The sequence below is a fragment of the Gopherus flavomarginatus genome, chromosome 8 (assembly GCF_025201925.1).
Source record: "Gopherus flavomarginatus isolate rGopFla2 chromosome 8, rGopFla2.mat.asm, whole genome shotgun sequence".
Classification (NCBI taxonomy): domain Eukaryota; kingdom Metazoa; phylum Chordata; order Testudines; family Testudinidae; genus Gopherus; species Gopherus flavomarginatus.
In genome coordinates this window covers 27,054,822-27,076,313 of record NC_066624.1, presented here as the reverse complement: position 1 = coordinate 27,076,313, position 21,492 = coordinate 27,054,822, and the positions used below count along the sequence as shown (strand labels likewise).

Here is a 21,492-nt window from a genome sequence, read left to right as displayed (position 1 = left end):
GAGCATGGATTACTGGCACAGTGCACTTAAGTATGTAATGATCACAGGGTTCTGTGTGGCTGTTAGAATTTGGTCCTGTGTGTTTATCTCACCATGTGTCTTAACAGTTCTTAGATATCAGACTGACTGGCAATCTAACTGCTTCATTAGCTTCAATGGAATTGTGCTCACTTGCTACATTTTGTCCAAGGTATGTAAAAGAATTATGCTTCTCCATGTGCTAAATCCTAAAATAAGTAAAGAGGCAGACATGCCAACTGAAGTTGCAAGACGGCCCTGTGAGGAGATCATATAAGATCCTGGATGGATTTGATGCAAGAGTGTGAAAGCTGCACGTAGGGCTGGAGGCAATAATGGAGACTTGTATCTTAGCAACATTTGAAAGAAGATATCAAACTCCTTTTGGGGCTCAGGGGGAAACATGAAGGAGGTGGTGGAGTGGCGAGTTACTAGTTTGAAATAAGCAGTGGGCCCAGCTCATTATTGGGCTTACATTAGCAAAGTCAGTAGAGAAAGAGGAGGAATAGATGTGGCCTAGTGCGATTAATCAATAGATCTGGTGAAATCTCTCTCCCTCTCTCTCTCAAAAACAATTATTTTTAACAAAACTGGAAAATGATTTCTTTCTCACACACACACGCACAATTATTTTTTAACAAAACTGGAAAAATGATTTTTGTCAATTTTCTGTCTTTTTTTTCTCCCCTTTCACTTTTTTATTTCTAACTTTCTACTTTCTCTCCCCCCAACTTTTTTTCCACTAGTGACAAAAAGAAAAACTGGTGAAAGGAGAAAAAAGAAATAAGAATATGAGGAAAGAAAACAAACCCCCCAAAATTCCAACAAAAAAATTGAAAATGAAAATATTTGTTTGAATAAATGGAAATCATCCCTTTTTGGGACCCTTGGGATGAAAATGACTTTGACAAATCAGCTCTAGTAACCAGTGCCTTCTGTGATGACTGACCAGAGAAAGTGGGTCTTTGCTCTCTACCGAGCTATTTGGTCCCTACTGAGCAGAGTTTTCTTTATAGTGCCATTAACAGGCAGGTGTCACCAGCAAGATTCAATCTCCTGGAGTTGGTTTTGATAGCAGGGTGAACAGGTGACGGAGGAGGTTGCATAAATTTGGAGATGAGCTACTTTATAAAAATTGGAATTTTTATTTTAATTATATACAGTCAGGAATATGCATATCCATTTCTAATGACAAGTTACAATTTCCATAAAATACCCTGTCTAGCATTATATACTCACACAAATACAAACACAGGCACATTTACTCATGCTTATGCATGTACAAAGGGATTATTGCGTGTGTGTATAAACTAAGCCATATGTCCTTACACATCAATCAGTTCAAAGAAAAGTAAACATTTTATAAATTATGTCCCTATCTAGCAAAACTACATTTTCATTAAATTAAAACTCTACATTTTCACAGTATTTTTAACATTTTAAAAAAATATTTTCCTACAAAATAAATTTCACAGAAGGGCGCCAGTGAAATGCAGGATTAAGTTCAAACAGCAGTCCCAGGGTTTTGATATTTAGTATTAAATAAATTGCTTGAACAAAACAAAAAACAGGGTTGACCCATCATTGTAAGAATCTGTTCAAGGCTATTATATAATATCTTTGCTTCTAGTTACATTAATCTGCATTAAATTAACACTTTCATTTAAAGTAGTTTACTTTTAATAACAAAATGTAAACCAACAAAATTCAGAGAGTTTAGACTCTTCTGGCCATATCTTAGCCCTTTTGAAGTCAGAGATGAAGCTTTCATTGGTTTTCACTTGGCTAGAGTTTGGCATTTTTAGAATTCCAGAGAGCATCTTCTCAAATCAATCATGAAATGAACAGTGGGCTCGTAAACCTGGACTCCCATTGAACATTTTGGAAAATGCACCTGCAATATGGCTGACGACACAGAAGGTAGATATTATAGTCACAAAAAGTCAGTTGTAAGTAAGAAATCATTTCACACCGCACCTTCAGCAAGGGGTGAGCCTTAAAAGATTTGTTTGACATTTGGTTTGGTATAAATATCCTCAAGTGTGAAGCCTTTTACTGGAAGTTTACTAAAGTCTGCAAAATTAGCAGTGAAATCTTTCTCGTAATATTTTGGCATTTCCATCTCTGAGCCAGAAACAGACAGTGGGGCGGGGAGGGGGGAAGCTTTCTGGACATTTTAGTACTTTTGATTATAGAAAGAGCAAAATTACAAGTCAGGCCTTAGTTTTTTCTTAATAGATTAACCCAACCATATCTTAGAGCCAAGGCGATGGAATATATAACATGATTGCCTCATATTTTTGAGTAGATGTTAATTAATATTTAAATTATAAACTTGTTGAGGCAAGAACTTCCTCTTCCTCTCCATATGGTTAGTATTGCATTAAGCAGACTCTTGGCCCTCTATACAAATTAACTAATCATTACTGTTTTAGTAAGGGGCCAAATCTGGAAGTCCTTATTTAGTGAAAATTCTCTTAAATCAAAGGGAATATTGTCTGAATAAAGAGCCCAACAACATCAGGGATTGGCTCAACATGAAGAAAGTTTTACTCAATTAAAAGTTTTGACGAAGTTTCTGAATCCAGTGTTCATCACAAAAATAAAGAATATCTTGCCAAATGCTTCTCATTTTAGGGTCAAATCCAGGCCACATAGCAAAATCCAAATCAAAGAGCTTTGCTGGGCCATGCTCAACTCTGTCCAGCAGTCACCAGCATGTGGCAGGGTAGCAGATATTACAGAAAGGTATGGAGATGGGTACTGGATGTAGACTGTTGCACCTAATCTGCACCAAATTTGCACTACACAGGGCCTCACAGGCCATGCCTCCAACATATTACTTTCTCCTCTTTACATAATCCACCAAAACTGTACTGTGTGGCTTCTCCTCAGCTAGGTCTATTTGTGCGTTGTAGCCAATTGGTTTTTGCTGGTGGGGGCCCTACCACGCTTGTCTAACCTAGGTGTAGTTTGGGGGATTAGCGGCCTCCTAACCATGAGCCAAATACTGAGCCTTCTCAGTTAAGATGCAGATGATGCATTTCTTTTGCACTGTTGGCCAAAGGAGCAGAGAATTTTCTCAGAAGGGCGTGTGGACATACATGAGATCTCTCCTGAGGGCCTCTGCAAAGCATTGCAGAGTTATAGAAGTGAACACGTTGTGGCTGTGACCAGGGGGACAATGTATATTGTGTATCCCGTGGCTGAAAGCTGATATAGGAGGGTAGTGGCAGGTGACATCCTTCATGCTCCCTGTTCTATACACAGCAATAGCCGAATGCAGAATTAATGTCCTGGCCCTTACATCCATTCAACAAGTGAAATCCCAACCTCACACTCATCAGTTTCACATGAACAAAACTATTTTATTCTGGCTTGGCTAGTTCTGGATTGGGTACTATATCAATTCTTTTTTTATAATATACATAACATGTTGTTTAAATTTAATATTCACAAAAAGTTTGCAAGAAAAGGTCAAATCCTCAAGTCCTTTGTGTTTTTTAATCAGTCCAGTGCTCATTGAAATCAACAGATGTTTGCCTGAGAAAGGGTTTCAGAATTTTCCCCAATATGCTGGGCCACATGACTATGATGTTGAACATCCTTTTAATCATTTCAGAAAGTGCAATATTAATATTCCACCACTTTACCTTACTACACAGTTCTGGAATGCTTTTTCACATAACCTCTGTTGTGTAACTGAATACTGTCTTGCAAATCTTGTCTTGAAAGTCGTCTTCTGAACTCATCTGTAGTGAAGTAGTATATGACTGGGTCTACACAGGAATTCAAACTGGCAAGACACAAAGCCACTGCATGAAATATTGAAATCACATTTCGGGCATGTTGGTTGTGTATCCGTCTTGATTTAACAAGGAAATCTAAAGGAAAACTGATATGATAAGGTGCAAAACAAATCAGAAATACCACAGCACAGGTGAGGATCATCTTTAAAGCCTTTTTTTTCTCTCCAAAGTCATGGGAAATGGAGTTCTTTTCTTTTAATGATAGGATAGTCTTCCATGAGCAATACAGAATTATCAGCAGAGGAGTTACAAATCCAATCAGCTCACCTATGGTCATCATCACAATGGAGTTGGAGAGGTCAATGTCCTTTATGGGAAGATCTGCAAAGCACCTATCACTGTTATTCATCTCACTAGAATTAAATCTTAGAAGAGGAAAAGGCAAACAGCCAATGCAGACTACAATCCACCCGGCGATACTGATGTACACATCATATATACGTTTGCAGTCACTGAACTTGAAGGGGTGCATAAGAAACAAAAATCGTCTTACACTGATGCAAACCAAGAAGTAGATGCTTGCATACATATTTACATACTTAAGATAGAAACAAAATATACAGAGACCGTCTCCGAAGTGCCATGTTCCAGACAAGTAGTAGAAAATCCTTAGAGGCAGGGATAAAACTTGTGCTAAGTCAGCAATGGCTAGATTGATCATAAATATCACAGCCCTTTTAGTTTCTTTCATGTAGCCATAAAAGACCCACAGAGCTAAAACATTCCCTATTAATCCAGGGACCAGAATCAAAGTGTATGTAATTGTGTAGTAATGCCTAACGTCGGTATCGTTGTAACAGGTAGAGCTGTCCGTCGTCATGTTTATTTTCATTTAGCACAGATGTGAACTCTAATGAGAAGTTTATGTTACCAATGGAATTTCCAGCTATCGTCAAATTTCCTAGATAGGTAACAATTAAAAAATACTGGAGAAGCTGCAAACTTAACATTTACTTGTCTTGTTCTTTTGCATCCCCTTGCTTTCTTGTACAGCATTATTTTGATCTTCACAGTATCTTGTTTACTTTGTGTTCATCTAAGTAAGATTATTGCTTGCAAGGCTGCATAACATTATTCCTCTAAAGCTTCTTGCTGACCAGATTGTCCTGAGGTAAAAACTACAAATGACATTTCCTTTGGGCTTCACTTTTACGTAGGTTTCAGTTTCTATGTCATCTATTCTGATTTTGGAAGAAACTTTGTCCTGTGGTGAGTAAGTCACATATGACACTGGTCACGTTCTTTCTCAAATGCCTCTTGAATATAATTGCTTGTGGTGCTGATAAAATGAAGCTCAGCATGAAGACAGGGTACAGGTAGGAATAAGGAGCATTCACTATGTGGTGCTCTCAGTAATAAATACATGTGCAATAGAATCCTCAAAATCATCCATCTGGAAGTATTTCACAGCCACTTTTCTCAGCCCCCAAATGTCAAAACAGATGCAGACCTGCAGCTGAAAGAAAACAAGGAAAATTACTGACTAATATAATGCCATATAGGAGTATGCTTTTTTGAAATATCTATCTATCTATCTATCGAAAGTGTGTTTATGAAATCTTGGAAGAAACTTACTTTTTATCCAAGATGGGCCTGCTTTTTAAGATGCTGAGCACCACAGTTCCCATTGTCTTCATCAAGATCAGTGAGTGCTCAGCACTTCAAAAAATCAAGTCCTTTGTCATCCTTTGAAAGTGAGAGCAACGCCACTGCAGAATAAGAAGAAAATATAGAACAGTCTAATCACTACACCTGCATCATTTAATCCAGTGTTATGCATCTTTAAGCAGAACTCCTCTCTGACCCTAGTACATCGTTATTTGCTAATAACTAAGTGATTTTATCAAATTTTCTCCCATTAACTGAGGTATCTGCTTAACAGGAAGCACCTTCTTATGCCTAGTTACATCTGTTGGGGGCAGCAGACATCCTGACAAGGGGCCTTTGTACCTTGCATCACTATGTGTCCCTAGATACTGATTAGGTAGGTAGATTGGATAGTTCCTATGCCAAGTAGTCATCCCTGGGAGTCATGCCTGGGAATCTGCAATGGAGTCTAGTGTGTTGCATGACTAATAAAGTAATGAGCCCTTCAAGAAGTGCCTATGTCCTCCCTTATGTTAATAACCACATTGATCCAAATACATCCCTACTGTAACACCACTGAAGTCAGTAGAGTTGCACCAGTGTTGAATTTGGTACCTAAAACAAAATATTTTTACTTAAATTTCTTTCCATAATTTTGTAATGATAAAATAAACTAAGCTGCCAGAAATGTCCAAAATTTAAGAAACTTTTCATAAAAGTCATCCACAGAAGGAATTTTTGATATTTACCCAAAAGAAGGGGCACTTTCTTTTCTTTTCTTATCTGATTGAAACCATATAATTACAGTTCATATGTGCTGCAAACCTCTAAGGTCTCTGGCTACTGCCACATTGAAGAAAAGAATCTGTTTCTCATGTAAATAAGGCTGATATATTAATCTGAAAATGTGACCTTTCCGTCAGTGCAAATGCCATTATGCTAAACCAGAATTTCAGCTCACAAAATCGCAGCCTTTCCTCCTAGCCAAACTCCATTCTAGAGAAAAATGCTATTTTGTGTTCTGTGAACATAATTTTTGAGAAAAGTTCTTCCACTAATGTTCCATCGGTTACTTCAGCAGCCAGTTAACAGGTTTCCCCTTGAAACTGAAAGTAAAAGAGTGGCTACATGTTTGCTTTTCCTCACAGTTGATATCACTATAATATCTTGCATATCCAACCTACCTTCTCACAAGAAGGTGCTGATACTAAAGTTTATGAAAATGTGGCCTTTTTGCTAATAGATGAAACATCTCACAAAAAGATCTATCACAAACAGCCAGTATTTTGTTGAGGTAAAGGCTCCTGCAAATGACAAACCAAGCAGCTGAAAGCATCTTGAATATACTGTTAACATATGATAAGTCCAGTCTACAGCACCCCAAATGTCTTGGGACCTTCCTACATGAGAAACCACCTCTCCTCTTGAGCCGTACCATGGCAGCTGCAATCAGCAGAGGCACTCAAACTAGAGCATCTGTGACTTACAAGAGAAAGGACTGGTGGGAGAATGTTCCCTGTGAGGAGTGGGCTGACAGCTCTGAGATGAATTTCCTTCTTGTGTGGTACAGCATAGCCTAGGTTGTTTGCCTTAAAAGCACTCTGCAAGGCATGTCTGTTTGTGCCGTCTGTTGTGGAGGATGCCATTTGAAGAGAATTTGATCTGTGGGGCGGGGAAAATGTTGTGTTTTGGAGTGAGTTCAGTATTATGGGCCAGGGGAATGATAGTCATAGAGTTTAAGGCCAGAAATGACCATCTAGTCTGGCCTCCTGTGTATCACAGGCCACTAACACCCCCCAGCACCTGCACACTAACCTCAACAACCGAAATAAGAGCAAAGTAAATGACACCCACAGGAGACTACACTAATATGTGCCACAGGCAGAGAATAGGAAGAACTCAGGTGCACTGGTGCTCAAGGGCCCTGCAATTGCAGGGAAATGATTCAATGAGATGTATTTCATTTAGCTCTGACAAGTGACCCCCACCCACACACTGCAAAGGCAGAAAATCCCCAAGGTCCCTGCCAATCTGAATTGGGGGAAATTCCTTTCCAACCCTATATATGGCAGTGAGGCAAGCTACACCCCAAGCATGTCAGCAAAAACCAGCCAGCCAAGCACCTGAGAGAGAGAGACTGCTCAGTGCCATCTCAGGGCCCTGGCCTACCCTGCCCAGTGACCCATTTCCAGCCATGGCTGTCCCTGATGCTCAGAGGAAGGAAATTTGAAAAAATGGGGAAAAAATTCATTTCTTGGTCCCTACTAGTGGCCAGCTGAAACGCTGAAGCATGAGAGCTTTAGGAACATAAGATGTAAACTAGACATGAGCCTCTAGGCTGTTGAGCTCTGGCCCCTACCATCACAAACAATCTTCTCATACAATCGCACTCATAAATTTGTCCATCTCTCTCTTAAAACTAGTTGTTTGCCCTCAACTCCTATTCCAGGATAAGCTTCTGTGTAGTTTACTTTTTGTTTTTGTAATGGGTGTTGGGGTGCCTGGGAAAGGCCCCCCCCCCTTCTTATTATTGTAGAACTCCAATTAAATATCCTATGTCTGAGCTTCCCACCCAGTGTCTTTGCCTGCTTTCCTGAGCACAACAGTAGCATTAGATGACAATGCTCAAGAAATAAAATAAGGCCTTTACCCTTCAAATGTGCGCCTGAATAGCCCATTGAGTTCAATCGAACTACCCAATGTGTTAAATTACTCAGACGTGTAAATGTTTGTGAGACTGGGGCATATCGAACAAGGTCAATTAAACCATTACCTGATACCACATGTATTAATCTCAGTTCCTCTGTGTGTTAGGTAACAGATTCAGTGTTGTCATTCTAGACCTGAGGAAGAGCTCTGTGTAGTTTGAACACTTCTCTCTTTCACCACTAGAAGTTGGTCCAATAAAAGATATTACCTCACCTACTTTATCATTCTAGAATTAGGCACTCTGATGACTGAACAAAGAAGGCTGATAAATAGCTGCACAGGCCAGCCTAAGGTTTATTTTTCCCTCTTCACACTAACCTGATTTTTCTCTAACATGTAGCACTGAATTCATTTTAAAGTTCTGAATTTGTGATATTGAAATGATTTAATCACTGTCTGGATACTAAGGTCCCAAATCTGCACTTATGTGTGCTTAACTTTTATTTACGTGAGTAGTCCCATGGACTTCAATAGGACTGCTCATGTGAGTAAAGTTAAGCATGTGTATAAGTGTTTGCAGGCTCAGGGCCTAAAATAGCTTCATTTTTTAAAAATCTCTCCGTGGTGCGTTTTTTTTTATAAACCCTTTCTTGCATGGTGGTTCCCAGCAAGATTGATTCCAGCCAGTAAGGTTAAATCTTACTCACATTACTACACTAGGACTACCTAGATGTGTAAGGCAAGATAGATTGGCCCTACATCAATGGTCCATATGCAAATGAGGAGGTAGTGCAATGCAGTGCAACTTACACAAGCCACACATGTTGCGCATTCACACAAACAACTTTGGTAAAATGGATGGTGAAGCTTCTCTAAATGAACCAGTACCTGACTTAAATAGCCTCAGTGTTTTTCCCACTCTGGTTTATTGTGTAAATGTCACCATCATTCACTCTATATTTACTCCTCTTGAAATATTTCCCTAAATTCCATTACTAACACAATGTCATTACACTTGCACTAAATAATAGACATTACCTAACATTACATAATTCATCAAAGGCATCGTAACCTCAAAGGCTAGATTCTGCTTAGTCCTTAAACAGGCACACAATGACAGGGGGAAAAGTAAGGAGTCTCCCTCTCCTTGCACAGCTTGCATACAGCTAAATAGAATTGCTGTCCTTGCACTCAGGAAAGTTCACAAACTGCTCCCCATTTACAAACCTGTTTTCCTACAGTAACCCAAAAAGAAAAGTGAAGAAAAATAGAGACTAGCTGGAACAATGGCTCCACCTGCTAGGCACCAGCTAGCAGAACTGGCCTAGTGCACAGGGAAAGAATGCTTTACCCCTTAAGGTTAGGATATTTCAAAAAGGCCTACGGGAGTTGTGCACCCAACTCCCAAAGATGTTCAATAGGATTTGGGAATGAAACTCCCTTTGGCTCTCCTGAAAATCTTAGCCTGAAGGGCTGTAGCAGTGTGTCCCTCTCCCTGTGCATTGAGAAGCTTCAGGAGATACTGTAGAAATATAGAAAACTCAAGCATTCAATTTTTTTTTTAAATTATGCTTTCACTGAAGGGATTCCATATATAGCTATAGATATCGATGCTTGTGATCTTCTGAGTCACCCCATGAGAAGAATGACAACTTTTGCTAGAGGAAAAATTACAAGCAAAGTGAGAAACTGCAACTGGAAAATTCCAAACAAAAATGTACAGCATTTTAGTCAAAAATACAATATAAAACCCAACAAGTTGCTAAAAGAGGAAATCATGTTTCACATGTTCTGCATGCTTGTTTACCTTCAGTTTATGGTATTACAAAGACTTTCTATGTCTAACTATAAACCATAAGTTACTTCCTTTTTTTCTGTTTTGTTTCTCCTGTTTAAGTGGTAATATTTTTATATTGACAGGTCAGATTTTGGCAGGCACAACACAGAGACTTATCTTTTATACTTAATAAAAAGGGCATTAATAGCATCTTCCATACAGTATTGTAATTCTATATATTCATTGTTGGTTTAAGATAGTGCCCACAATGCACTAGGCCAGGGATCAGCAACCTTTGGCACGCGGCCCATCAGGGAAATCTGTTGGCGGGCCAGGATGGGTTTGTTTACCTGCAGCGTCCACAGATTTGGCCAATCGCAGCTCCCACTGGCCGCGGTTTGCTGTTCCAGGCCAGTGGGGGGCTGCGGGAAGTGGAGGCCAGCACATGCCTCAGCCCACACCTCTTCCCACAGCCCCCACTGGCCTAGAATGGTGAATTACGGCCAGTGGGAGCTGCAATCAGCCAAACCTGCAGATGCTGCAGGTAAATAAACCATCCAGGCCCACCAGTGGATTTCCCTGATGGGCTGTGTGCCAAAGGTTGCTGACCCCTGCACTAGGCATTTTCTATCATTTCAAGAAGGGACAGTCTCTGCCCTTGTAGCTCACAGTATAACAACAGATAGAGGTTAAGACAAGGGGAAGCAAATGGGGTTATTTATACAAGTCATTTCTATTCATTGTAGATAGCAAACCAGAATGAGTGTTTTGACTTTGATATTTAAAATCAAATCTGGAGCCTCAAAATAGTAGGGTGGATGGTGCTTCCTGCATCAGTCTTTTCTTCAAGCAGAAAATGGGCTCTTAAATCTACTGGGCCAGATCCTCAGCTGGTGTAAACAGTAACTGGCTTCAATGAAACATTGCTAATTTTCATCAGCTAAGGATCGTGGCCCACTGTAACTTTTACATTCAAATCCTGTAACAGAATTGGTAAATTTATCAGTCTTTATACATGTGAGTGAATTCAAAGGGACAACTCATGGAGTAAGGTACTGATCAGTATGAGAATTGGGGCAGGATCTAGTCCATAATGACTTCTCACATGAGTAAGGATTGCAGAACCAGGGTTTGGTGGATCTAGAAATGAGACAAAGCATTCTGGAATGGGGTACGTTACCTAGGGAGGTTTTAAGGTCAGGCTTGACAAAGCCCTGGCTGGGATGATATAGTTGGGGATTGTTCCTGCTTTGAGCAGGGGTTTGGACTAGATGACCTCCTGAGGTTCCTTCCAACCCTGATATTTTATGATTCTATGGTTGGGTTAGCTCGCAGGGCTGCTGTTTAGGGATGGTGGGAAGAACACCTGCTCCCCCCTCCCCCCTGAGTTTCATACCAGAGGTCTGCTCATGGCGCATGACCCAGATCCAGGCAGAGCACTGCAGTGATATGCAACCAGGTCCAGGAGTGGCGCTGGGGGGCAGTATTGTAGGGGTTATAGCCACCCCACCACTTGCTTTAGCCCCCTCATCCCAGAGATGGGTGCCGAGCCAGCAGCCACCACTCTCCGGCAGCCCAACTCCAGTCTCCCCTTCTTTGGGAAGCGGATCCATAGCTGGCAGGTCTTTGGGAGAGCTTGCTCGATGCTAGAGGTGGGGTGGGGGGACAGGCAGACTGTCTGCACTTGTGCCTCTGACTCAGGAGTGGGGGCGGTAGATAATGGCAGTAACACTATATGTCAGAGAAAGTAAGCAGATTTTAAGCAGATTTTATTTCTTTTTATTTCTCTCTACTAAAGATAGCGTACAAAGTATCAAACTTATATTTCTGATATGTGTTAAGGCTCCAAAACTGATACGTCAAGTCTTGGGATTGTATTATCTCCTGATTGTTCTAAACTCACATATACATTTAAAATATGGCTTTAATTGGTGTTTGTATATATTTTTCTTTCTTTACATAGGAATTAAATACAGTGCTCCTGTCTTCTAATTTCTAAGTTGTTATTTGCAAACAATCTAGAGTTTTCAGGTGCCTAAGTAGCCCCTGGAATCATGGTTAAAGTTGCCCCCACCACGACGAAAATTTGAAATGGCACCCCTGCTAACTCATGCCATTAAGTACAGCCCTGAGCAAGAAGTGGTCTATAAGATGCATCACCCAGAAGTTGCTCAAGGAGGCATTTTACCTCAGAGAAACTCCTTGAGTCACAACTCCCTCCCAAGTGTCCGCCTTGCTTCTGGGGAGTGTAGTAGTAACTTGTTGCTGGTCTATACCAACAGCAAATTCCCACCCCCTCTCCTGTACACACACCATGCTAGATGTAAAGTTAATGTACGTGCTGTAACATAATATAAAGTAGCGTTGAAAAGAAAATGTGGATAGAGTTTTAATCAGATATTGTACACAACATTTAGTTGCTTATTACTGACCTACTCTTTGGGTGGTGGCCATGGGGTGACTGCTGACTGTAATACCCTTCTGTTTCTCCTATTTCTCTTATGGAGTCCATAAAGGAGAATATGGAGAATAGCAATGAGCAAAAATAACTTTCCTATGAATGCTATTATTATAATATATAATATATTATAATACTAACAATGTCATGTACCTAGACTTCTCTTTCCTATGATGACAACTGGGGGTGACAAGATAGAGGGGGTGGGGTGATAACTCTTAAATTTGGGGGAGGGTTATGGCTTCCTATTTTTATAAGCTCTTCTGGCCAGGAATTGCCTCTTTCAACATGTTTTTGCAGTGTCTAGGCCCTACTGTAATATTAATAAAGTTCAGCCTGATAATTACCCAGGGCTGTTGTCTTTATAAAAATGTCAGTTGAGAAGAAATATTTTGCTCTTCCAAACAGTTTTCTCTTGTTCTGTGGGAGCAGAAGACAAACTGCATCCTCTGACAGACTAACTGAGGAGAAATCTCCATGAGGAGATAACCTCTCTGAGATTTCCCCTGCTTTAGCCCCAAAAAAGGTTTCTCTCAGAAGTGGCCATCAGGGTTTTGCTAGGTATCTTCAGCACCTAACATACTTCTCTTTGCTGTAAACAGCTAGGGTCTAACTGTTACCCTGAAACAGTATGTGAAAACCAAAGTTATGTGTTTTCTTACTGCTAGAATATACAGACGATACTTTTAATATTATATCATGTTGAGGGCATTATACTGTATTTGAACCCTGAGCCCCAAAACTCTTGTGACTGTTTGTCCATACAGCCAGAGTTTTTGCTGTTGCTCTAATATGTCAAGTTGCCAAATACATATTAGCCCACACTGCTTTGACCTTGCTGGAAGATGAGAGACAGGAATGTGTTGTGTTTTTTGTGACTAACTTAGAATTTAAATCTGTTTCCTCATGCATCAATAATCAAAGCTTAATAATTCATGAGTCTGCTTTTTAATATACACCAAGTTGTGAACCTGAGGTGAAATCACCAGTGGGGGATGGAAGTGAGTTTAAATTTTGTAAATCTTAACTCCTCTTTCTCTTTTAATCAGCATTCCAATTATAATGAATAGCAAGAATGGTACTGATCACGCTTCCATATTGGTGGAAAACTGGCATTTCTTTGCTATGGAACTTGCTATTAGCTGTAAATGTACCACTCTACTATAAATTCAGATACACAGTTATCACTTGGACAAGGGTCTGACTCCATAGTTGCTCGCTTCATGCACTGTGGCCAATGGGAGTTCTTTGGGGAGGGCAGGAAGTAAAATAGATCCTGACTGACTGCCATTTGCAGGCTAAAAGTTAAAACATAACCCCTTGCAAGCTACATAATGGGTCTGGCCCAATATGTGCAAAAGCAGATATGTCTTAATGTCCTGTTTGTTTTAGCTGCAGATTATGGAACAAGATGAGAGACTGACGTTCACATTTTTTTCCAGTTGATATAGTGAGTGGTTTTCAAACTGGGATATGCGAACTTTCACCAGGGGGTATATGAGAAAAATCCTGTAATGGAGGACAACTTATTTTATTCAGTAAGACTTGGCAATCTCCTTTCAATTAAAACTGCAGCCACATTGGTGTGCATTTCCTTTCTGCTGTGCAATTCATCAATTCCTTTCAAACTTTTTGAGCTTTACCCCCCCCAACCCCTTTGAGTTACAATTTTGGTTGTGCCCCCCCTCAATCCTGGGTGGAGAGAGGGGATGGAGGTGGGTGCTCCCCCACCCCGAGCCCTACCATGCGGGGCTGGCCTGAACTGCCTGGTGTTGCCACTTGCCCTCATGAACATTCCTCCGTGTCCCCTAAGGGGGGCTGCTCCCACAGTGTGAAAACCCCCAGAAGCTGTTGCTGAAGAGAAGGCAGAAATCTGAGGGAGGACATGGCCTCATGTGTGCCGCCCCCCCCACCTCTGCCTATCTTAGCTGGAGGTAGGTGGTAGAGTACATTTGGAAAAGGATATGCAACCTAAAAAAGTTTGAAAACCCATTGATCTAGTGCATGATTCAATATGGTCAGTGATGTCTGCTTCAGAGGACATGCAGTGGAATAGCCATGATTTTACACTTCAGGATTTTGGAGAATTGGCATAACTTCATGAAGAAGTTTCTATCTAATCCATTTATTCCTCAATCCATCCTCTTATGGACATTATCATTATGGTATCTCAATGCTTCCTTACATTATGCCTGAGACTAGCTAATGTTATTAGTTTCCCTCCATATCCTCCTCCCCCACCAGTTTACTGCATTTCGGTTATCAAGTAAATCAGGTAGGTGATACAGCACATTTTGAACACACCTATCCAGTGGGCTTCAAACTTATACTTCCTCTTGCAGGCTATGGTGGCTGGGGCATAAATGTCTTAACACAGTGGTTTTCAACCCGTGGTCTCTGGACCTCTAGGGGTCCACAGACTATGTCTAAGATTTCCAAAGGGGCTTGCATCTCCACTCAAAATTTTTTAGGGGTCTGCAAACGAAGAAAGATTGAAAACCACTGTCATAACTCAAAACATGTAGATGTTTTGAAAGAGGCAAAAGCTGGGAGGAAAAAGTACAACTAAAAATGCCAGAAGACAGTTGCAAAGCTAGTGTGAGACTCACAGCAGTTACCCATCCCACATGGTGCTGTGATCCTATCTGACAAATTAAGCAATGCTGAGCTGAGTCAGTGTTTAGAAGGGAGGTCTCTAGATTCTAATCAAAGTGATGTTTATGATTCTGTATTTAGCACCCATTTCTGAATCAAGATTGAAACTATTGTGCCTGGTCAGCACTTGGATGTATTGTGGTGTTTGCAACACCATCTTTTCAATGAGACTAATATGAAGGTCCTGCCTAGGTGCCGTCATTAAACTTTCTCTGAGAAGGACTGTTAGCCCTGCTGTCTTGAACCAACTGCAGCTTAAATAATTGTATTCTGCTACCTAAATGTCTTCCCCCTTTATTTGGATACAGCATTCTCCTTCCATTCCTGACCTGAACTGTTGTATAGTGTTGCTCTTTGCTTTTAAGCAGCTGCTATGTTTACTCATGAAGTGACTGGACTTCAGTGGGGCGTGACTATGGAAAGGCGATGTGATAGTAAAGGTGCCCTATAAATGGAGGCTATTGTTTTTTATTAATAATCAAGGCATCACCAATTTAACTATAGAGTAAATATTCATGACGCCGGCTGAGCCTGCAGGATTAAATTTGTCTGGGAAGTTCTTTCCTTCAACAAAACCTCCCTACTCCCAACCAGAGCCCCAGGACACCTCTATTTACAAGTAAGTGACTCCTGGTGTAGGGATACACTTTGGCTCTCTTCTTTGGGATGGCAACAAACTCATCCCCTCCCCTTGTGGAGTGATCAGTGAGTGTTTGTTTGGCTTGCCTCTTCCCCTTATTCATTCGGACATCACACAGACTGAATGTCTTTTACTATCCGTAGGTACCGTGCCTGGTTCAATGAGAACCTGATCTCAGCTGGGGGCTGTAGACACTACTGTTGTTAGTAATAGCAGGGATCCTGCCTATCCCTACTATCTCCATTCAATTGCAGGAATAGAGTCCAGCCATGCTGTTGTCTCCTCTGATATTCAGAGTGCATCATATTAAACTCCACTACAAACTGGGATTGTGTAAATTCCTTGGGGCTGGGACCATCTTTATTTGCACCTTGTGCTATGCCAAGCAGATTACCTGTACTTTACAGCTAAGGAACAATAATTATAGTGTAGGGCATTGTGAGATTTCTCAGTGCTGACATGCAGCAAGTGAGTAGTTAAAAGGCAGCAGCAAGATCAGAAAGCATTTCCCAGTCTTCACTCTTCCTGAATGGGGAACAGGAAAGATACCTGAAGAGAGGAGGAGGTCTACCTTGCCAGTGCCCCGAAGTCTACTTATGAGAAGAATGATCCAGCTTGTCACCCTTCATGATCCCAGGAAGAGGGAGAATTTCAACTGACATTATGTGGTTGGAGAATCTGTCTGGGGCTCACCCCAGAAAGCACCTGAAATAAGGATAGTCACCGGGCCTATTGAGAGAAGTATTCTAGGATTTTATGAGGACAGAACTAGCGAAACCCTCTGGTTTCTTATGAAAATAGAGGCTGGAGAGTGGAGATGCACCTGCTCAAGTTTCATTTGGAGTATTCAAGCACTTTTAAGGAATAGACCTGAAACTCCAAGCACGTCTCAATGGTTGTAGGTGATCCCTGCTAAACAAGTTGGCTAGTTTGTTTTTGCCAAAACTTGAACTTCAGCTTGCAGGTTGTGCATGGACCACTGCATAAGTTAGGAGGAAAATATGACTGTCTAATGATGATACCAATAATAGATACGTTGAATTATTTACCCACTCAGCAAAGAGGGAATTTCTCTTTTAAAATAACAATTGAAATATTATCATGAATAGTAATCAACTCTATTCCACAAATATGATTTGATCAATGCACTAAGGGGCAAATCCAGAACCCTTCCCATGGCTATGAGGAGGCTAAATTAGCTGTTGCCACTCAAGAAAGAGATCTTGGAGTCCTCATGAATAGTTCTCTGAAACATCAGCTCAATGTGCAGCAGCAGTCAAAAAAGTTAACAAAATGTTAGGAACCATTAGGAAAGGGATAGATAATAAAACAAAATAACATAATGCCACTATATAAATCCACGATATGCCCAACCTTTGAATACTGAGTGCAGTTCTGGCCACCCCATCTGAAAAAAGGTATATTAGAATTTCATTGCAGAGAAGGGCAATGAAAATGGTTAGAGGTAAGTAACGCCATCCATATTAGGAGACATTAAAAACACTGGGACTGTTCAGCTTAGAAAAGAGACAACTAAGGGCAGATATGATAAAGGTCTCTAAAGCCATGAATGGCGTGGAGAAAATCAATAAGAAAGTGTTATTTACTCCTTGACATAACACAAGAACTAGGGGTCACTCAATGAAATTAATAGGTTGAAGGTTTAAAAAAAAATGAAGTTCTTCACACAACACACAGTCCACCTGTGGAACTTGTTGGGATGTTGTGAAGGCCAAAACTATAATTGTGTTAAAAAAGGAATTAGATAAATTCATGGAGGAAAGGTCCTTCAAAGGCTATTAGCCAAGATGATCAGCAATGCAACCCCATGATCCTGGTGTCCCTAAACTTCCAACTGCCATAAGCACCTGGCACTAGCCACTGTCAGAGACAGGATACTGGGCTAGATGGGCCATTGGACTGACTCAGGGCTCATCTTCACTACTGTGTTAAATCAGTGCTGCTGCAATTGATGCAGTGGCGTCAATTTAGCAGGTCTGGTGAAGACCCAATAAGTCAATGGGAGGGTGCTCTCTTGTTGATGTAATTAATCCACCTCCACGAGAGACAGAAGCTATGTCGACAGGAGAGCATCTCCCGCCAACATAGCCGTGTTAAGCTGATGTACATTACTTTTTTTTACACCCCTGAATGACATAACTTACGTCAATTTAAGCAGTAGCATAGACCAGGCCTCACTATGGCCATTCGTATGTTCTAATGTGAGGAGCCATTTTCACTGGTATCTTTGATGGGCTAGTTGCAAACCAGGCAACACTGGACAGGACCCCTACAAGGAAGCCATGTTTGAGGTGTTTGAGGAAATCTACCACTGTACGGATTCTCCAATCCTCTGCTCTGGAGGCGCTACATAAGGATCCACAGAGGCTATTTTAGACATTTGGGCACCCTATTCTACTCACTGGGCTGCAGAAGCTATCACAGAGCAACTCTACTGTTGCTCCAAGCCATGTGGGGTGAATTCTACTTTCCCTGCCTTCCAAACCCAACCCATGCACTGCGCCCACTTGGACTGTGGACCTAAGCCTAAGTGAAAGTGATGGTGGTGGTTTCCTAGCCACCATTTGTGCATGTTAAGATATCACTGTAGAGTTCAGCATAACTGACAACTTCTGCTCGACAGAAATAAATCAGCTCATAACTGGATTTTTAGGGGGTGTTGCAGGCTGGGATTAGGGTTCATTGGCAGAGCAGCAGGGAAGCTCATACTGCAATAGTCTGTGCTATCCCAATACCAAGGCTATGGGCCTAAACCTGACATCCTTACTCAGGCAAAACTTGCATTGAAAGCAAATTTATTTGCAGCTTTATAAGAAAAGCATGGAGGAAAACTGTAATAACTAACAAGTGTTGAGTTGCACAGCTCAGCCTAGTGCTCACAAAGAACTAAGGGGTGGTAGCATGCTCAGACAAGCTTTCAAAGCCACTGTTACAGTAATGATAGATGTTTGAACCCAAAACAGTTACTGTCGCTTTCCCAAAGTTCTGCTATTGGTGCTTTCCCTACCCACTCAAAGAGAGACTGACAAACTGACCTGTTTAAGAGTGTATGAGTCAATGGTGTGGTGAGGAGGGGGTGAAGGGAATTTTGGCTTAATAAATTCCCAGAGTACTCAGGCAAAAATGGTGCAATATCTTGGTTTAATTCCATTTGAAATATAATACTTTGCATTTTAATTCTTAGTTATTTTTCACCCTTGTTACATGAGTAAAAAAGACAAAGTCCATTCTCAGCTAACCAACACGTCCCTCTTCTTTTTATTACGGTATCATTTTTAAAAGCTGGTTAAAGGTGAATTACAGCTAGCATTAAAACCATGTGCGTTTTAGCCAGACTCTTCTGTTTACATTCTCCATTGTGAGTTCTGCCATGTGCTTAACGATACCTAGACTTTTGTTTCAGACACCGTTGTGCTCAGCACAGTGTAAAGCCATCTATCTACATTCTTATACAGCATCATGGTATCTGAGCACTTGGAAGGATACAAGGGGTAAAAATGAAGCAAAAAATGTATTAGAAATAACTGGAAAAGTGGGAATGGAATAGAAAGGAACTCTTCTTTTACCTGGAGTTAACATGTTATACTGGGCATTGTCTTGTAAAAGGATGAGCTCCATCAATAAAAATCCATTAAACAAATACATCTACTTACATTTAAGTGAGATCTATAGGCATATGTATAACAGGTACTTGAGATACTAACAGATTTGTTGAGGTTGTTCCATATTTCCCTCTAAATATCTAAATGTTCTTTTTTACAAAATGACATGTCAGTAAAATTCTAGAAATCTTATTGATTTCAGCTATGGAGCTTACAAGAATGAGAAAAAAAAACTATAATTGTTCCTTTTTCAATATTGTTTCTTTCTTGATAGCCACATCACAGAAGTAGAAAATCTGGTTTGAAATTTTACAGCTAAAAATTATGTAAAATCTTCTAAAGCTGCATGACTCTGATCTACAAATCATTTCATATACATTGGAAGAAATCCACCCGTCAAATAAACAGAAAAAAATAGCTTCCCTCCAGAGTTTTCATGCTACTCCTTTACCTTAATTCCATCAGCACTACAATCACCTAGTATTTCTATATGCCCTCCATGAATCTTCCTATTTTTTTGAAAATTCTCTAGCCTATCTTCCATTCTGAATATGAGTCTTTCATTCCATCCTATCATTGCCACGTGAGTGAAATAACAATACAACTTGGTTTTATACTGCATAACTGGTACATTTTAAACTTCTTAAAAAAAAAGTACAGCAAAGATTACTAATTAGCTCCCCCCAAAAATAACAGTCCTACCTTTTGCAGTTTCTCCTGGTTTCTGTTTAACTTTGAAAGCTTTTGATACGACACTCACTCAGAAACTGACTTTACTGATCATACACAACAGTTTCCACTCTCTGTTTGATATATAAACCAAAAGTGCAACTGCCGAGAGCTTTCAGAGTAGATCTTAGCTCAGAAATGCTAGTAGAGAGCTGTCACTGCTTCAGAATAACATCCGAGAGCGACTTGCAGTCTGCACATTTTACATTTCCTTTTTCCAGTGGGCAGCACACGAATGATGAGACACTATGGTTCAAAATGCATGCAATATTTACACTTTAAAAGAGGGAAGGAAAAGTGACCATTTCTATTTATATGACATTGTTTTGTCTTCCAATCAGGTAGTTGATAGTTCACGATCTGATTTTATAGTAACAGAGAACATCATTTTTTAATTGTGAATTCAGGGCATATTGACACATCCTGGTGAACCACATAGATTTGTAGATCCATATTATCTCTAATGTTCGCTGCTCCTCCTCGCTCTAACAATAAATCCCCCACAAGTACCTGCTGGCACAGTTTAATGGCTGTAAGCTAATGGCTACACCAGGGTTTGAATTAGCTGAAATAGGTGCTGAGTTTCAGTGACAAAACAAGGTTTTCTAACAGTTCTCAGCAAAATTTTCCCTCCAGAGCCCCCTTGTCTGCCAAAGAGACAGAGTTAAAAGTACTGAAAACTATGTGACACCTTTTCTTTCCTTTTTCCATTTCTTCATTTAGTTTGTTCCTCCCCTTCCCCCCACGTGTATTATCTCTTTTAATCCCCATAGAGTAGGATTTTCTTTTCCTTCTTCATTTCATCTCAACCTTTTGAATTTCTCTTCCATTGTGCCTTTCCTTTTCTTCACTCCATGCTCTAGTCCATCAGCTTTTCCCCCACCCATTATCTATTTCCTCCCTTCCTCATGCCCTTTGTCACTGTGTTCATTTCCCCTTTTCTTCCCTCTCTCCACTAGTTTACTCATCCCTTCCCAAATCCCTCAGTCTCTCCATTTCCCAAACTCCACCTCCTCACTTTCTCTGTTCTCTCTATTCCCCTTTTCTCTTTCCCTCCTTTAACTGTCCTTTCTACCTATCTGTCTTGGTAGCCATATGTCCCACATCACTGTTCTGCTTCCTTAGTTTGTACTCTTCTTGCTGGCTGGAGACTTCTGAGGAAGCAGTACGTCCTTTGTTCTCTTGCAATCTCATTAGCATCATCTCCAGTTCTTCACTTTCCCAGTTCTGATAGGGCTCTGACAGGATTAGCTCTTTTGTCTTCCATCAGGGCTGTCTCTTGGAGATAGGAGCACTTGATTCAGTCCATAACTACATCTCTCTTGAGATGGTCAATAAGAATAGATTTAAAATTTTTATTAAAGTTAATGTTTAAAATTAAGAATACACACTACAGGCCAGATTCGCAACAGGACTATTCATACTACTCCTCTCTCAGATGTTGTGGGCTGTTTCACTATCCTTTTCTTTTTCCTTTCCTTTCTCCATTTGAAGTTTACCTTGTTAATTCTGTTGAAGAGCTCCCATGCAGCCTAATTGGGATATAT

The 21,492-nt window shown here is 40.5% G+C and overlaps 1 protein-coding gene across 2 annotated transcripts; it reads right to left on the bottom strand.

Annotated features, from left to right (window-relative positions):
* Positions 1–1,170: 1,170 nt before the first annotated feature.
* Positions 1,171–20,092, bottom strand: GPR174 (G protein-coupled receptor 174). 2 transcript variants are annotated; one of them, XM_050965134.1, is made up of 2 exons: positions 19,919–20,092; positions 1,171–5,283 (listed from the first exon to the last, which is right to left on the bottom strand). In XM_050965134.1, the coding sequence occupies exon 2, from the start codon at positions 4,657–4,659 to the stop codon at positions 3,676–3,678; it is 984 nt and encodes a 327-aa protein (XP_050821091.1). In that variant the 5' UTR covers positions 4,660–5,283; positions 19,919–20,092; the 3' UTR covers positions 1,171–3,675. The 2 variants fall into 2 exon arrangements, with proteins under 2 accessions (XP_050821091.1, XP_050821092.1); XM_050965135.1 differs by lacking the exon at positions 19,919–20,092 and adding an exon at positions 5,403–5,507.
* Between the last annotated feature and the right edge of the window lie 1,400 nt (positions 20,093–21,492).

What these genes read in the sequence shown, in the direction of transcription:
- GPR174 (XM_050965134.1), bottom strand. Translation starts at nt 4,659, where the DNA reads ATGAAAATAAACATGACGACGGACAGCTCTACCTGTTACAACGATACC.